Below are 17,301 nucleotides of genomic sequence, written 5' to 3'. Positions count from 1 at the left end.
CGCACATATCCAAAAATTTTCGAAATTTTCGAAAAAAAATTGGAAGTTCAAAATTCGCAATTTTTTTGGTTTTGTGCGCTTTTTGGAGAATTTCCAGCGTTTTTTGATTTTTTGAAAATTTTGAATATTTTTCAAAATTATCCCCTCCGAAAACTGACAAGCAGTTTCTGCCGGACACGGTCTCTGCAAGAAACTGTCTCTCTAAGACTTGGACTTAGACATGCAGTCAGCAGACCTTGTACGGCAGAGACCGTGTGAGGCAGAGGAGATTGCGTCCGGCAGAGAGCTCGTCTTCGGAAACCTAATACACGAGTGACCGTGTGAGGCTGAGACTAGGTCTGGCAGAGGGCGTGTGATGCAGAGACCAAGGCCTGCAGTCTGTGTGTGCAAGAACCTGGGTCTAGGAGAGAAGGGATGTGCCGGGACAGAGACGTGTTCAGGTAATTTTCGGAAGGGGAGAATTTTGAAAAAAATTGAGAAATTTCCAAAAGTCAAAAAATGCTGGAAATTGTCTAAAACGCGCACATATCCAAAAATTTTCGAAATTTTCGAAAAAAATTTTGAAGTTCAAAATTCGCAAATTTTTTGGTTTTGTGCGCTTTTTGGACAATTTCCAGCGTTTTTTGATTTTTTTAAAATTTTGAATTTTTTTCAAAATTATCCCTTCCGAAAACTGACAAGCAGTTTCTGCCGGACACTGTCTCTGCAAGAAACTGTCTCTGTAAGACTTGGACTTAGACATGCAGTCAGCAGACCTTGTACGGCAGAGGAGAATGCGTCCGGCAGAGACCTCGTCTTCGACAACCTAGTACGCGAGAGACCGTGTGACGCTAAGACTAGGTCTGGCTGAGGGCGTGTGAAGCAGACACCAAGGCCTGCAGTCTGTGTGTGGAAGAACCTGGGTCTAGGAGAGAAGGGATGTGCCGGGACAGACGTGTTCAGGTGATTTTCGGAAGGGGAGAATTTTGAAAAAAATTGAAAAAATTCCAAAAGGCAAAAAATGCTGGAATGTGTCTAAAACGCGCACAAAACCAAAATTTTTCGAAATTTTCGAAAAAAAATTTGAAGTTCAAAATTCGCAAATTTTTTGGTTTTGTACGCTTTTTGGACAATTTCCAGCGTTTTTTGATTTTTTGAAAATTTTGAATTTTTTTCAAAATTATCCCCTCCGAAAACTGACAAGCAGTTTCTGCCGGGCACGGTCTCTGCAAGAAACTGTATCTGTAAGACTTGGACTTAGACATGCAGACAGCAGACCTTGTACGGCAGAGGACAATGCGTCCGGCAGAGAGCTCGTCTTCGGCAACCTAGTACGCGAAAGATCGTGTGAGGCTACGACTACGTCTGGCAGAGGGCGTGTGAAGCAGACACCAAGGCCTGCAGTCTGTGTGGAAGAACCTGGGTCTAGGAGAGAAGGGATGTGCCGGGACAGACGTGTTCAGGTGATTTTCGGAAGGGGAGAATTTTGAAAAAAATTGAAAAATTTCCAAAAGTCAAAAAATGCTGGAAATTGTCTAAAACGCGCACAAAACCAAAATTTTTGGAAATTATAGAAAAAAATTTTGAAGTTGAAAATTCGCAAATTTTTTGGTTTTGTGCGCTTTTTGGACAATTTCCAGCGTTATTTGATTTGTTTAAAATTTTGAAATTTTTTCAAAATTATCACTTCCGAAAAATTACAAGCAGTTTCTGCCGGACACGGTCTCTGCAAGAAACTGTCTCTGTAAGACTTGGACTTAGACATGCAGTCAGCAGACCTTGTACGGCAGAGGAGAATGCGTCCGGCAGAGAGGTCGTCTTCGGCAACCTAGTACGCGAGAGACCGTGTGAGGCTACGACTAGGTCTGGCAGAGGGCGTGTGAAGCAGACACCAAGGCCTGCAGTCTGTGTGTGGAGGAACCCGGGTCCAGGAGAGAAGGGATGTGCCGGGACAGACGTGTTCAGGTGATTTTCGGAAGGGGAGAATTTTGAAAAAATTGAAAAATTTCGAAAAGTCAAAAGATGCTGGAAATTGTCTAAAACGCGCACAAAACCAAAATATTTCGAAATTTACGAAAAAAATTTTGAAGTTCAAAATTCGCAAATTTTTTGGTTTTGTGCGCTTTTTGGACAATTTCCAGCGTTTTTTGATTTTTTGAAAATTTTGAATTTTTTTCAAAATTATCCCCTCCGAAACCTGACAAGCAGTTTCTGCCGGACACGGTCTCTGCAAGAAACTGTCTCTCTAAAACTTGGACTTAGACATGCAGTCAGCAGACCTTGTACGGCAGAGACCGTGTGAGGCAGAGGAGATTGCTTCCGGCAGAGAGAGCTCGTCTTCGGAAACCTAATACGCGAGTGACCGTGTGAGGCTGAGACTAGGTCTGGCAGAGGGCGTGTGATGCAGAGACCAAGGTCTGCAGTCTGTGTGTGGAAGAACCTGGGTCTAGGAGAGAAGGGATGTGCCGGGACAGAGACGTGTTCAGGTAATTTTCGGAAGGGGAGAATTTTGAAAAAAATTGAAAAATTTCCAAAAGTCAAAAAATGCTGGAAATTGTCTAAAACGCGCACATAACCAAAAATTTTCGAAATTTTCGAAAAAAAAATTGAAGTTCAAAATTCGCAAATTTTTTGGTTTTGTGCGCTTTTTGGACAATTTCCAGCGTTTTTTGATTTTTTGAAAATTTTGAATTTTTTTCAAAATTATCCCCTCCGAAAACTGACAAGCAGTTTCTGCCGGGCACGGTCTCTGCAAGAAACTGTCTCTCTAAGAGTTGGACTTAGACCTGCAGTCAGCAGACCTTGTACGGCAGAGGACAATGCGTCCGGCAGAGAGGTCGTCTTCGGCAACCTAGTACGCGAGAGACCGTGTGAGGCTACGACTAGGTCTGGCAGAGGGCGTGTGAAGCAGACACCAAGGCCTGCAGTCTGTGTGTGGAGGAAACCGGGTCTAGGAGAGAAGGGATGTGCCGGGACAGACGTGTTCAGGTGATTTTCGGAAGGGGAGAATTTTGGTAAAATTGAAAAATTTCGAAAAGTCAAAAGATGCTGGAAATTGTCTAAAACGCGCACAAAACCAAAATATTTAGAAATTTTCGAAAAAAAATTTGAAGTTCAAAATTCGCAATTTCTTTGGTTTTGTGCGCTTTTTGGACAATTTCCAGCGTTTTTTGATTTTTTTAAAATTTTGAATTTTTTTCAAAATTATCCCTTCCGAAAACTGTCAAGCAGTTTCTGCCGGACACTGTCTCTGCAAGAAACTGTCTCTGTAAGACTTGGACTTAGACATGCAGTCAGCAGACCTTGTACGGCATAGGAGAATGCGTCCGGCAGAGACCTCGTCTTCGGCAACCTAGTACGCGAGAGACCGTGTGACGCTAAGACTAGGTCTGGCAGAGGGCGTGTGAAGCAGACACCAAGGCCTGCAGTCTGTGTGTGGAAGAACCTGGGTCTAGGAGAGAAGGGATGTGCCGGGACAGACGTGTTCAGGTGATTTTCGGAAGGGGAGAATTTTGAAAAAAATTGAAAAAATTCCAAAAGGCAAAAAATGCTGGAATGTGTCTAAAACGCGCACAAAACCAAAATTTTTCGAAATTTTCGAAACAAAATTTGAAGTTCAAAATTCGCAAATTTTTTCGTTTTGTGCGCTTTTTGGACAATTTCCAGCGTTTTTTGATTTTTTGAAAATTTTGAATTTTTTTCAAAATTATCCCCTCCGAAAACTGACAAGCAGTTTCTGCCGGGCACGGTCTCTGCAAGAAACTGTCTCTCTAAGAGTTGGACTTAGACCTGCAGTCAGCAGACCTTGTACGGCAGAGGACAATGCGTCCAGCAGAGAGGTCGTCTTCGGCAACCTAGTACGCGAGAGACCGTGTGAGGCTACGACTAGGTCTGGCAGAGGGCGTGTGAAGCAGACACCAAGGCCTGCAGTCTGTGTGTGGAAGAACCCGGGTCTAGGAGAGAAGGGATGTGCCGGGACAGACGTGTTCAGGTGATTTTCGGAAGGGGAGAATTTTGAAAAAAATTGAAAAATTTCGAAAAGTCAAAAAATGCTGGAAATTGTCTAAAACGCGCACAAAACCAAAATTTTTCGAAATTTTCGAAAAAAATTTTAAAGTTCAAAATTCGCAAATTTTTTTGTTTTGTGCGCTTTTTGGACAATTTCCAGCGTTTTTTGATTTTTTTAAAATTTTGAATTTTTTTCAAAATTATCCCCTCCGAAAACTGACAAGCAGTTTCTGCCGGACACGGTCTCTGCAAGAAACTGTCTCTGTAAGACTTGGACTTAGACATGCAGTCAGCAGACCTTGTACGGCAGAGACCGTGTGAGGCAGAGGAGATTGCGTCCGGCAGAGAGCTCGTCTTCGGAAACCTAATACGCGAGTGACCGTGTGAGGCTGAGACTAGGTCTGGCAGAGGGCGTGTGATGCAGAGACCAAGGTCTGCAGTCTGTGTGTGGAAGAACCTGGGTCTAGGAGAGAAGGGATGTGCCGGGACAGACGTGTTCAGGTGATTTTCGGAAGGGGAGAATTTTGAAAAAAATTGAAAAATTTCCAAAAGTCAAAAAATGCTGGAAATTGTCTAAAACGCGCACAAAACCAAAATTTTTCGAAATTTTCGAAAAAAATTTTGAAGTTGAAAATTCGCAAATTTTTTGGTTTTGTGCGCTTTTTGGACAATATCGAGCGTTATTTGATTTTTTTAAAATTTTGGATTTTTTTCAAAATTATCACTTCCGAAAAATTACAAGCAGTTTCTGCCGGACACGGTCTCTGCAAGAAACTGTCTCTGTAAGACTTGGACTTAGACATGCAGTCAGCAGACCTTGTATGGCAGAGGACAATGCGTCCGGCAGAGACCTCGTCTTCGGCAACCTAGTACGCGAGAGACCGTGTGAGGCTAAGACTAGGTCTGGCAGAGGGCGTGTGAAGCAGACACCAAGGCCTGCAGTCTGTGTGTGGAAGAACCCGGGTCTAGGAGAGAAGGGATGTGCCGGGACAGACGTGTTCAGGTGATTTTCGGAAGGGGAGAATTTTGAAAAAAATTGAAAAATTTCCAAAAGTCAAAAAATGCTGGAAATTGTCTAAAACGCGCACAAAACCAAAATTTTTCGAAATTTTCGAAAAAAATTTTGAAGTTGAAAATTCGCAAATTTTTTGGTTTTGTGCGCTTTTTGGACAATTTCCAGCGTTTATTGATTTTTTGAAAATTTTGAATTTTTTTCAAAATTATCCCCTCCGAAAACTGACAAGCAGTTTCTGCCGGACACGGTCTCTGCAAGAAACTGTCTCTCTAAGACTTGGACTTAGATATGCAGTCAGCAGACCTTGTACGGCAGAGGACAATGCGTCCGGCAGAGACCTCGTCTTCGGCAACCTAGTACGCGAGAGACCGTGTGAGGCTAAGACTAGGTCTGGCAGAGGGCGTGTGAAGCAGACACCAAGGCCTGCAGTCTGTGTGTGGAAGAACCCAGGTCTAGGAGAGAAGAGATGTGCCGGGACAGACGTGTTCAGGTGATTTTCGGAAGGGGAGAATTTTGAAAAAAATTGAAAAATTTCCAAAAGTCAAAAAATGCTGGAAATTTTCTAAAACGCGCACATAACCAAAAATTTTCGAAATTTTCGAAAAAAATTTTGAAGTTGAAAATTCGCAATTTTTTTGGTTTTGTGCGCTTTTTGGACAATTTCCAGCGTTTTTTGATTTTTTTTTAAAATTTTGCATTTTTTTCAAAATTATCCCCTCCGAAAACTGACAAGCAGTTTCTGCCGGACACGGTCTCTGCAAGAAACTGTCTCTGTAAGACTTGGACTTAGACATGCAGTCAGCAGACCATGTACGGCAGAGGACAATGCGTCCGGCAGAGAGCTCGTCTTCGGCAACCTAGTACGCGAGAGACCGTGTGAGGCTACGACTAGGTCTGGCAGAGGACGTGTGAAGCAGACACCAAGGCCTGCAGTCTGTGTGGAAGAACCCGGGTCTAGGAGAGAAGGGATGTGCCGGGACAGACGTGTTCAGGTGATTTTCGGAAGGGGAGAATTTTGAAAAAAATTGAAAAATTTCCAAAAGTAAAAAAAAATGCTGGAAATTGTCTAAAACGCGCACAAAACCAAAATTTTTCGAAATTTTCGAAAAAAAATTTGAAGTTGAAAATTCGCATTTTTTTTGGATTTGTGCGCTTTTTGGAGAATTTCCAGCGTTTTTTGATTTTTTTAAAATTTTGAATTTTTTTCAAAATTATCCCTTCCGAAAACTGACAAGCAGTTTCTGCCGGACACGGTCTCTGCAAGAAACTGTCTCTGTAAGACTTGGACTTAGACATACAGTCAGCAGACCTTGTACGGCAGAGGACAATGCGTCCGGCAGAGACCTCGTCTTCGGCAACCTAGTACGCGAGAGACCGTGTGAGGCTAAGACTAGGTCTGGCAGAGGGCGTGTGAAGCAGACACCAAGGCCTGCAGTCTGTGTGTGGAAGAACCCGGGTCTAGGAGAGAAGGGATGTCCCGGGACAGACGTGTTCAGGTGATTTTAGGAAGGGGAGAATTTTGAAAAAAATTGAAAAATTTCCAAAAGTCAAAAAATGTTGGAAATTGTCTAAAACGCGCACAAAACCAAAATTTTTCGAAATTTTCGAAAAAAAATTTGAAGTTGAAAATTCGCAAATTTTTTGGTTTTGTGCGCTTTTTGGACAATTTCCAGCGTTTATTGATTTTTTGAAAATTTTGAATTTTTTTCAAAATTATCCCCTCCGAAAACTGACAAGCAGTTTCTGCCGGACACGGTCTCTGCAAGAAACTGTCTCTCTAAGACTTGGACTTAGACATGCAGTCAGCAGACCTTGTACGACAGAGGGCAATGCGTCCGGCAGAGACCTCGTCTTCGGCAACCTAGTACGCGAGAGACCGTGTGAGGCTAAGATTAGGTCTGGCAGAGGGCGTGCGAAGCAGACACCAAGGCCTGCAGTCTGTGTGTGGAAGAACCCGGGTCTAGGAGAGAAGGGATATGCCGGGACAGACGTGTTCAGGTGATTTTCGGAAGGGGAGAATTTTGAAAAAAATTGAAAAATTTCCAAAAGTCAAAAAATGCTGGAATGTGTCTAAAACTCGCACAAAACCAAAATTTTTCGAAATTTTCGAAAAAAAATTTGAAGTTCAAAATTCGCAATTTTTTTGGTTTTGTGCGGTTTTTGGAGAATTTCCAGCGTTTTTTGATTTTTTGAAAATTTTGAATTTTTTTCAAAATTATCCCCTCCGAAAACTGACAAGCAGTTTCTGCCGGACACGGTCTCTGCAAGAAACTGTCTCTCTAAGACTTGGACTTAGACATGCAGTCAGCAGACCTTGTACGGCAGAGTCCGTGTGAGGCAGAGGAGATTGCGTCCGGCAGAGAGCTCGTCTTCGGAAACCTAATACGCGAGTGACCGTGTGAGGCTGAGACTAGGTCTGGCAGAGGCCGTGTGATGCAGAGACCAAGGCCTGCAGTCTGTGTGTGGAAGAACCTGGGTCTAGGAGAGAAGGGATGTGCCGAAACAGAGACGTGTTCAGGTGATTTTCGGAAGGGGAGAATTTTGAAAAAAATTGAAAAATTTCCAAAAGTAAAAAAAAATGCTGGAAATTGTCTAAAACGCGCACAAAACCAAAATTTTTCGAAATTTTCGAAAAAAAATTTGAAGTTGAAAATTCGCAATTTTTTTGGTTTTGTGCGCTTTTTGGAGAATTTCCAGCGTTTTTTGATTTTTTTAAAATTTTGAATTTTTTTCAAAATTATCCCTTCCGAAAACTGACAAGCAGTTTCTGCCGGACACGGTCTCTGCAAGAAACTGTCTCTGTAAGACTTGGACTTAGACATGCAGTCAGCAGACCTTGTACGGCAGAGGACAATGCGTCCGGCAGAGACCTCGTCTTCGGCAACCTAGTACGCGAGAGACCGTGTGAGGCTAAGACTAGGTCTGGCAGAGGGCGTGTGAAGCAGACACCAAGGCCTGCAGTCTGTGTGTGGAAGAACCCGGGTCTAGGAGAGAAGGGATGTGCCGGGACAGACGTGTTCAGGTGATTTTCGGAAGGGGAGAATTTTGAAAAAAATTGAAAAATTTCCAAAAGTCAAAAAATGCTGGAAATTGTCTAAAACGCGCACAAAACCAAAATTTTTCGAAATTTTCAAAAAAAATTTGAATTTTGAAAATTCGCAAATTTTTTGGTTTTGTGCGCTTTTTGGACAATTTCCAGCGTTTTTTGATTTTTTTAAAATTTTGAATTTTTTTCAAAATTATCCCCTCCGAAAACTGACAAGCAGTTTCTGCCGGACACGGTCTCTGCAAGAAACTGTCTCTCTAAGACTTGGACTTAGACATGCAGTCAGCAGACCTTGTACGGCAGAGACCGTGAGGCAGAGGAGATTGCGTCCGGCAGAGAGCTCGTCTTCGGAAACCTAATACGCGAGTGACCGTGTGAGGCTGAGACTAGGTCTGGCAGAGGGCGTGTGATGCAGAGACCAAGGCCTGCAGTCTGTGTGTGGAAGAACCTGGGTCTAGGAGAGAAGGGATGTGCCGGGACAGAGACGTGTTCAGGTAATTTACGGAAGGGGAGAATTTTGAAAAAAATTGAATAATTTCGAAAAGTCAAAAAATGCTGGAAATTGTCTAAAACGCGCACATAACCAAAATTGTTCCAAATTTTCGAAAAAAATTTGAAGTTGAAAATTCGGAATTTTTTTGGTTTTGTGCGCTTTTTGGACAATTTCCAGCGTTTTTTGATTTTTTTAAAATTTTGAATTTTTTTCAAAATTATCCCTTCCGAAAACTGACAAGCAGTTTCTGCCGGACACGGTCTCTGCAAGAAACTGTCTCTGTAAGACTTGGACATACAGTCAGCAGACCTTGTACGGCAGAGACCGTGTGAGGCAGAGGAGTGCGTCCGGCAGAGAGCTCGTCTTCGGAAACCTAATACGCGAGTGACCGTGTGAGGCTGAGACTAGGTCTGGCAGTGGGCGTGTGATGCAGAGTCCAAGGCCTGCAGTCTGTGTGTGGAAGAACCTGCGTCTAGGAGAGAAGGGATGTGCCGGGACAGACGTGTTCAGGTGATTTTCGGAAGGGGAGAATTTTGAAAAAAAATTGAAAAATTTCGAAAAGTCAAAAAATGATGGAAATTGTCTAAAACGCACACAAAACCAATCATTTTCGAAAATTTTGAAAATTATTTTGAATTTGAATATTCGCAATTGTTTTGGGAAAAATAAAAATTATAAAAGTATCAAAACAGCTTTGAATGAAACACATCTGAATATAAAACAGCTAAAATATGCTAAATGTATGTAATAAACAAAATATGTCAGCCAGTTCCTTAAATATTCAAATAAATACTACACTATAAAATCAACTGACATTTGTTAAAATTTTAAATGTATGCTGGTACCAAAATATTATCACATCACATTCAATGATCAAGTAAATAATTATATAAGAAATATTAAAGAATATTATATGTGTCCTATAGAGACACTGTGATGGTATTCTGACTTTATTTTATGTAATTTAACATATTTGTAACTTTTTTTAATTTTCATTGAATTATATTTAAGGAGATGTCTTGCATGCAGTACGGCCCATTAATGCCCATAAGAATGTCCAGTAATAATTTCACATGCAGCTTACCATGTTCATATGCATATTCAGCAACTTTAACAGCAATCTTAAGAGAGCACTTTTGAATAGTGTTGAGTGGTGGATACAGGCTTCCTCTGTCCAAATCCTCTTCAGACACTAAAGCAGCCAAAGCCTGCAAGTTAAAGTTAGGAGTGGTTACTTAAAATACATTTGTCTAATCTTACAGTGGGCGTTGTTCTGACAGCCAAGCTCCTACGAATACTGGAAACCTGAATGCTGGTCCCAGTGGCCATGAGGTCCACATTGCACATGGTCTGAAGTTCCTAAAACAATGGGACTGTAAATCTGAATGCCACTTGGGGAACGGATGCTTCTCTTTTCTTTCTACATTCTGTTTCTGTAGTGTATGGGACTGGTACCAACCCAGCATTGTGAGGAAATTGGGGAGCTACAATGAGTAGCGTAATCCGGTCAAGAAAGCTAGCAATGGCTGGGGGTTCGTTGTGCTGACCACACGTCACCCTATATGTGGTTGGATGATCGTTCACCTCTGCTTAGGCATGTGAACGTGAGGCCAGCAGTCAAGCTAGTCGGCTTTGGCTCTCTGGAGCTGTTACGCCACAGATTTTTTTTTTTTAAACACCTTAATTTATATTAAACTATTATATATTTAACTCTAAAAGCAAGATTTCTACTCAACATATTTACTTTTCATTACGTTAAAACAACGAATTTATATGTTGAAAGCATTCATTACTCACACCTGGCTAGTGGCAATAGTAGGACCAGGTGTTATTTAAACATCACCTACCTGAGCTGCAATTAGGAAAATCTCATCACTGATGTGGCGGATGCCAGTACAGATGACACCCAGAGCAACACCAGGGAAGATATATGAGTTGTTTCCCTGTCCTGGGAAGAAGATTTGGCCCTTGTATTTAACAGGAAGGAATGGAGACCCACTTGCAAATACGCACTTGCCCTGCACAAAATGCAAATTTAACTTCAATGATACACACAAGAAGACACAAAAACAACACAATTTTAATGTAATTTAAGAATTTGTGGTTTATTTAACAATGCTGTCAGTAACTCAGACTACAGCATAAAATTATGTAATGATCAGTCAATAATAAATTGGAAGGAACTTATAATATAATTTTTACTCTCTTACTTATAATATAATCATTTGAGAGCAGGCCAAATCAATGTTACCAATAAAAGAAAGAAATATATTTACTTCATGAAAAGCAAATATAAAACTTACATAATAATCTTAAGACAATTTAACTTTTCACATATGACGCATTTTCTTTGAGAAATTTCTTGTATATTTCTGGAAAACTCTCAAGTTTAGATCGTGATTTATTTCTTCAACTTATGTTCTTACATTAAATGGGTATAAATAATCCATTTACAAGTACTATTAGCTTCTCAAGGACTGTTTAATGGAGTTTTGTCAAACAAGTATCATCAGATAATTTTATAAAGATTCAGTTCAGTTTCCTTTCATTGAGTTTAGTGCTAACCAACTTCAGAAAATTATAAATATTTTAAATCTTCTTACTTGAATTCTTTCTTTGGCAACAAAACAAATTGATGCTAAACAAGCTAGAAGAGTTAATTCAGTTATGTAGCTTAATGCTGCTATTTCATATTATTTCCAACGAAGGTGTCGATGGAAAGACAGGAATTATGAGGTGATAAGTAAACTTACATCAGTGTTTGTATAGGCTGCCTCTGCTGTACATTCAGCCTTTGTGGTTGGATTGCTAAGAGCAAACACAATGGGGCGCTTGTTGAAGGAGGCCATATCACGCAGTATCTCTGGGGTGAAAACTCCTCCCACGGCAGCAGCACCTGTTAGTAAATTATTTGCAACTGACAGTGTATCTGAGGGAGAAATTCTATTTTCCTGCTTACAGTTCATTTCAAAGCTTGTGTATTTCAAACACATTATACAATTAACCTCATTTAATACCTGTGATCCTCTCGCTACAGGTCGAAGACTTTCAGCAATAAAACCACTGTTTATGAACCGCTGTGTATCATATTCTGCATGTACATATCACAGTCCTTGTAAAATAGCACCCTGCCCTTTTTCAAGTTGTATCATATAAGATGTCACACACCGGATGTAAGCAAAATGGAAAGTGAAGACTTTTTTGAAAAAGGGGCGGTTATCTCAAAATACCCAAATACTTCCTCTGAGGTGTACTGAACAAGCACCACACCACTGATTGATTGCCTCGCAGAAAACATTTACCAGGAGATTGCCACCATTCATCCATTCGTGTTACAACATGTATTCACCAACCTGGAACTTTGGTTACTTGTCAATGCCAGAGAAAACTGCTTTAAGCACATTATGCGAAGGGCTGCAGTTTCACAAGGACTGAGGTATGTACATACAAAATTTGATCACCACTGGAGTTGGAAAGGATATGGAGGAAGTTCTTGTGACCTATTTTAAGGTACTATATAAGAACAGCATCTGCTTAAGAAAAATTGCTTCAGACATATATTTAATGCTGCACTTAAAATCTCACCTATGATAACAGAAGGCTTTGCTTCTCTGATTACGTCTTTGAGGTTCTTGATGGGAGTATGGTTCCTGGCATAATGCACCTTGTGACCTGTTACTCCACCTTCTGGCCTATCTTTAACAATTAACCCCTTTGAGTCTACCATCCAAATCTTGTCTCTGGCATCCTCTATTGATGTACCCTCTGCCTGCATTGCCATTACACACAGTTGAGCAATACCCAAGGAAGCCTGTAAAAGAGGTAAAGCAAGAATCTATGTAAACATCAGCATATGTCTGAAATGGAACATTTACCCCTTCGGCTGAGTCTTGAATTTCTTTCTTTTGTTTACGGTTATGTAGTTGGAGTGCCTGTTAAAATTACTCTGTTCATCACTCTATCTCCATGCAGATAGACTAACTAAAGAACAGATGTATCAGTTTTGATTAAATTTTATGAAAAACTTGCCAAGTCATTTCAGTTTTCATTTTGATTGGACAATTGTAACAACTACTTTACATGAGAGCATAAGACTGTTTTGATGCAATGTTATCATTCCATGTCAATTTAGTTCTGCTTATGCCCGTCATTTATAACTTCTGCAAACGTGCCTCTTAATTGAACACTGTATACTAACAATCTTGTTAAATTCATTAGTAAAATCTGTGTGAATGACATCAAGTTATTTTATATCGTTCTGTTCTTGCTGCCTCATTGAAGATGTACTTAGAATTTTACATACACATATTGCCTGAGGATAAGGTTAGATCAAGTTAATTAGCCACAAGAAGTTTTCCTAATAGTTTTCAATATTAAAATGGTCCTTAAGTTCTTTTGGTAGAACTCATAAAAATGGGTACTGTTCAATCTCTGATAGGATGACTGTAACCTAATATACCTTGTGTTGAAAACTATATACAAAACACAATATAACTGACTTCACAGTGCAGGATATTTTATGAACACTTGATAGTTATTCAACTGGGCAAGGTATTTTCTACTCTCATGAAATCTGAATTTTTTTACATGTTTGTTAAATGTTTGGAAAATCCCAAAAGTGGATAATACTATGTGCTAGCCCAAATCATTTCACAGCCTTACCTTCCCCACACATCTCATCCTTCTTGATTTAAATTTCTTTAACAACAGAATTATAAAGCTCTGAATTATGTAATTTCTTATATTCTTTCTCAGGTCCAAAAATTTTTCTGAGCACATTTTTCTTCAACATCCAGAACTTAGTTGTATAATACACCCTTATACAGAGAAACTCTGATAGCTGTTTAAAACAATAAAAGTTTGCATTATTTATATGAACATTTCAACAATAAAAATTAACTGAAATTATAAATGTTCAAGCTAACTGATTTGAATTTTAAATAACTTCTTGTATGAAGTGGAGTAAACTAGTTTGAATGTTGCTTTCAGATATTGAAATGCCTTGTTATTTGGAAGAGATATTAATTTCTTTGGAAAACAAGTTATTGACAAAACATTAAAAATAACATCCTGTCTTTTGCACATTTTTGCAAGCTGTAGTTAAGAAGTTATCATTTATAAGCCCAGGAATTTGAATAATTTATTTATATTCTCTAAAATTATTTCTCAAGTTCTTCACCTCCCCAGCACCCTGGAAAAGGATAATGTTGTCTGACAGACGAGTGTCGGTAATGCGGAGAGAAGCAAGCAGCCCAGCCACAGCAACTGATGCTGTTCCTTGGATATCATCGTTGAAAGTGCAGTACTTTTCACGGTACTTATCCAGTAAACGGAATGCATTATGATTTCCAAAATCTTCAAACTGAAAAGTTATAAAATAATATAAATTAAAACTTCTATGTAGTAGACACCTTGTTTCACATGGTTAAAGTTAATGTGATGATAAGTGATCACCTGAATTAGAGTATTTTGACCATATCTCTTTACAACAGCCCTCATGAATTCATCAATGAAATCATCATAATCAGCACCTGTAATTCGCTTGTGCCTCAAGCCTATATACAGTGGATCATCCAGAAGTGTCTGAAATAAGAAACATAAATCAATATTATTAATTGATTTTATTCCTAAGTAAAATGAATGACTAAACTTTCCTCTTCATTGCATTTCACTATCCTGCAGGCATAAGAAAATTACTGTGTGGATTCTGCTCACTCAGATTCAAATAAAAATAAAGAACGATATAAATGTATGTTATTTGCTGTACAAGTATATTGGATTTAAACCTCTGAAATAAGGGGCTGCTGGCTGGACTTTACTGTGATACATGGCCATTAGATCTTGTGTAAGTTCTGACACATATTCAATAAAGACTAATAATCAAAAGGAGTACCACATTCATTAATTATGTAAATGTAATTATTTTTATAGGCTCGTGATTAAATTTGATGAAGTGAACTGCATTAGAAGCAAGATGATCCAGAAATCTTTGGGAGCCCATTCTCATACAAGTCTCTTTTCTGGCCTACAGCAAACTCCACAGAACAGGATCTTTCTACAGAAGGTAGTAGTTACTCAGTTGACGTTTATGGAACTGGAATATTCATTACCATGACCACAAGTGGCTATCACTGGACCAACAAAATCCAGTGCACACCTCCACTCTCTCTATATTTAAAATCCATTTTAATGTTATCTTTCCTTCTGCACATATGTCTCTTCTCTTAGACACTAAACAAGAAAATTCTTACAGGACAACTGCTCACCTGTGTGTTTGTGCCCACATCGAGAGTGATGGGCAAACACTGATGTGGCTTGATGCCCGCTAAAGCTGTGTAAAGGGCTAACTTGCCCACAGGAATACCCATACCATATGCACCCAAATCTCCCAGTCCCAGAATTCTTTCTCCATCAGTTACAACAACGGCACGGACATCAGATTCAGGCCTGAAAACACAGTTTCAAGCCTTTTTTTACTATCTAAGCATAAACAAAGTTCTTCATATTGACATAGAAACATAATTCATACACTGGCCTATAAGTAGTTTTCAATTATCATAAAGAAAGGGTAAAATTCTACTGAGCTCAAAATATATTTAATTCTAATAAAGCCCTCCAAAAAAGTTTCTACTCCAGGGCCCCAAAATAGTCATGTAGGACATGGAAAATATAACTTACTTTCTGCATGGGCACTGCTATTGACTAATATGTCATCTTACACATATCTGGTTTCAAAATGTATTTGTAATCATTTAAATCGTCGTGATTAATGTTTATATTAATGTAGTATCATAAGGCTCGAGCTCAACTCCTTAGCAAATGTCAGTACCTTACCAATTTCTGAGGACATCGTACACATGTCCACGGTCATGAATGGTGATGAAGAGTCCCCTTGGTCTTCGATATATGAGACCATATTTCTGACAGGCCAAACCAACGGTAGGTGTATACACAATGGGCATTAGCTGCTCCACATTCTCTGATAGAAAGCGGTAAAATAAACGCTCATTTCGATCCTGAAAAATATAAACATGCAAAACTGTTACAAAATGGAGCAGTAATATGAAAGATGGATTCATGTAGGTTGCAACAAAGATGCTTCAAGTAACCAAATTGATAGGGGTCTCCATTGACATGAATCTTAAGCATAATCCAGACTGGATTTTTCCACATGCCTTCCCCATCATTTACCTCTGAAAAGTCATCTAAAAAATAAGGATACCATCATGATTCAGAATATTTGCTGAACTGTGCAAACCTATTTTAGAATTTATTAGTTCATATAGTTACTAATCATGAGTTGTCAAGGACTGGGAAGATAAGAAAGGAGTAGTACACACTATATATTGTATCATTCTTCTCTTCTTTCTTACGCCGTCTCGTTTACAGGAGGTTGGCGACATATTATGAACAGGATCCTTCCATCCTCTTCTCGGACTGGGACTTGTTCATATATGTTTTTTAGGCAGGTGATACAGAAGTGGTTTGCCATTGCCTTCTTCTGTGTGTAAGGAGTAATTGTTGGGATGCCACGGAGAAACCGGGGAAGCCCCCGGAGGAAAACTCCACGGCCTTGCCCAACACAAGTTATAAATTCGGGCACCGCCGGGAATCGAACCCAAGACCCCAGGATTACAAGGCCAGCGTTCTAACCGCTAGACTACCGTGGCGGTATTGTATCAATAAGTAGAAGATTTTTATTGGTAAAAATCTAGTTGACCAAGTTCTGGAAATAAGTGGTGGGATACATAGAAATGGTAATGGTAATTTTTTTTACAAATTAGTACATTGTTTACAAGGACTTCCAGGCATGACTCATAAAGCCTACTATTCTTTCACACTGACTTCCAGACCTACAGATTTTGGGTTGTTAATGTTAAATTTAGGTTTTCCAGCTTATAACTCAACACAAAGAACTTAGCTTATTTACAAACACATGCAAGTTTGAAACTCACATTACTATGGAATGACTAGTCGACATATACAAGTGTAATAAAGAATTTTTTAAAGGATATAGCATTTAGTGCTATATATAAGTTCTCAATGGACTGGATTTTATATTCATGATGGTTTGATTGCCAAAGTCATTCAAATGATTTTACTGGGTTTAGCAGTTTACTACATGATCCAGTGCCATCTAGTGCTGAGGTTAAGAATTCATGGAGCTATACCTCCACTCTCCGATGCATCTGCATATTGAAGTGCTTATTTAAACACCAGGGATAACTTTACCTTCACTTCACATGATCCATTACCAAATTCACATGACTGCAATACAGAAGTGTATTTGAGCATGCTTCAAGTTATTTATTATAAAATGTACTTAATCATTAGAATTTCTAATGTTTCATCATTGACATTGACATTGAAGCATTATGATTTTGCTATATTATTACCTGTAGGCCCATGAGATAGATGTACTTGTTGAGGTCCTCAGGATATCTTTCCACATTAAGACGGCATAATTCCAGCTGTTCATCTTGAGTCTTGAACCGTGGAGGAATCAATCCATGGATTCCCAACACCTGGCGTTCTTCAAGAGTAAAAGCCATTCCCTAGGAGAAATAACAGTTTCCTTTTAGTTTAACTGTGTTGGGGATATACTGTATAAAAACATATTAAGCAGGAAGGAATGATGATAAATTGTAATAAGTGCAGAATTCTAGCTAAATGAATGGCAAGAAAACAATATAAAACAAGAAAAAGGGAATGGTTGTGGTTTTCTGGGTTGTAACACTGTGTAATAATGTTAACTAAATA

At 39.4% G+C, this 17,301-nt stretch overlaps 1 protein-coding gene across 1 annotated transcript in view; it reads right to left on the bottom strand.

Moving 5' to 3' along the window:
• Positions 1 to 17,301, bottom strand: part of LOC110840877 (NADP-dependent malic enzyme-like) — an 80,375-nt gene that overhangs the window by 43,710 nt on the left and 19,364 nt on the right. The window contains exons 2-10 of the mRNA XM_087358464.1: positions 16,938 to 17,096; positions 15,376 to 15,557; positions 14,808 to 14,988; positions 13,996 to 14,124; positions 13,721 to 13,903; positions 12,127 to 12,352; positions 11,295 to 11,437; positions 10,389 to 10,559; positions 9,626 to 9,749 (exon numbers count right to left, since the gene is read on the bottom strand). Coding sequence (XP_087214590.1) covers positions 9,626 to 9,749; positions 10,389 to 10,559; positions 11,295 to 11,437; positions 12,127 to 12,352; positions 13,721 to 13,903; positions 13,996 to 14,124; positions 14,808 to 14,988; positions 15,376 to 15,557; positions 16,938 to 17,096 — 1,498 coding nt within the window. The remainder of the gene's footprint in view (positions 1 to 9,625; positions 9,750 to 10,388; positions 10,560 to 11,294; positions 11,438 to 12,126; positions 12,353 to 13,720; positions 13,904 to 13,995; positions 14,125 to 14,807; positions 14,989 to 15,375; positions 15,558 to 16,937; positions 17,097 to 17,301) is intronic.

This window comes from Zootermopsis nevadensis, unplaced genomic scaffold (genome assembly GCF_977971745.1).
Source record: "Zootermopsis nevadensis isolate Lab colony 2312 unplaced genomic scaffold, Znev_1.0 Znev_ptg000030l, whole genome shotgun sequence".
NCBI classification, from domain to species: Eukaryota; Metazoa; Arthropoda; class Insecta; order Blattodea; family Termopsidae; genus Zootermopsis; species Zootermopsis nevadensis.
The sequence above is the reverse complement of the archived record's forward strand: the minus strand, read 5'-3'. Positions and strand labels throughout refer to the sequence as shown.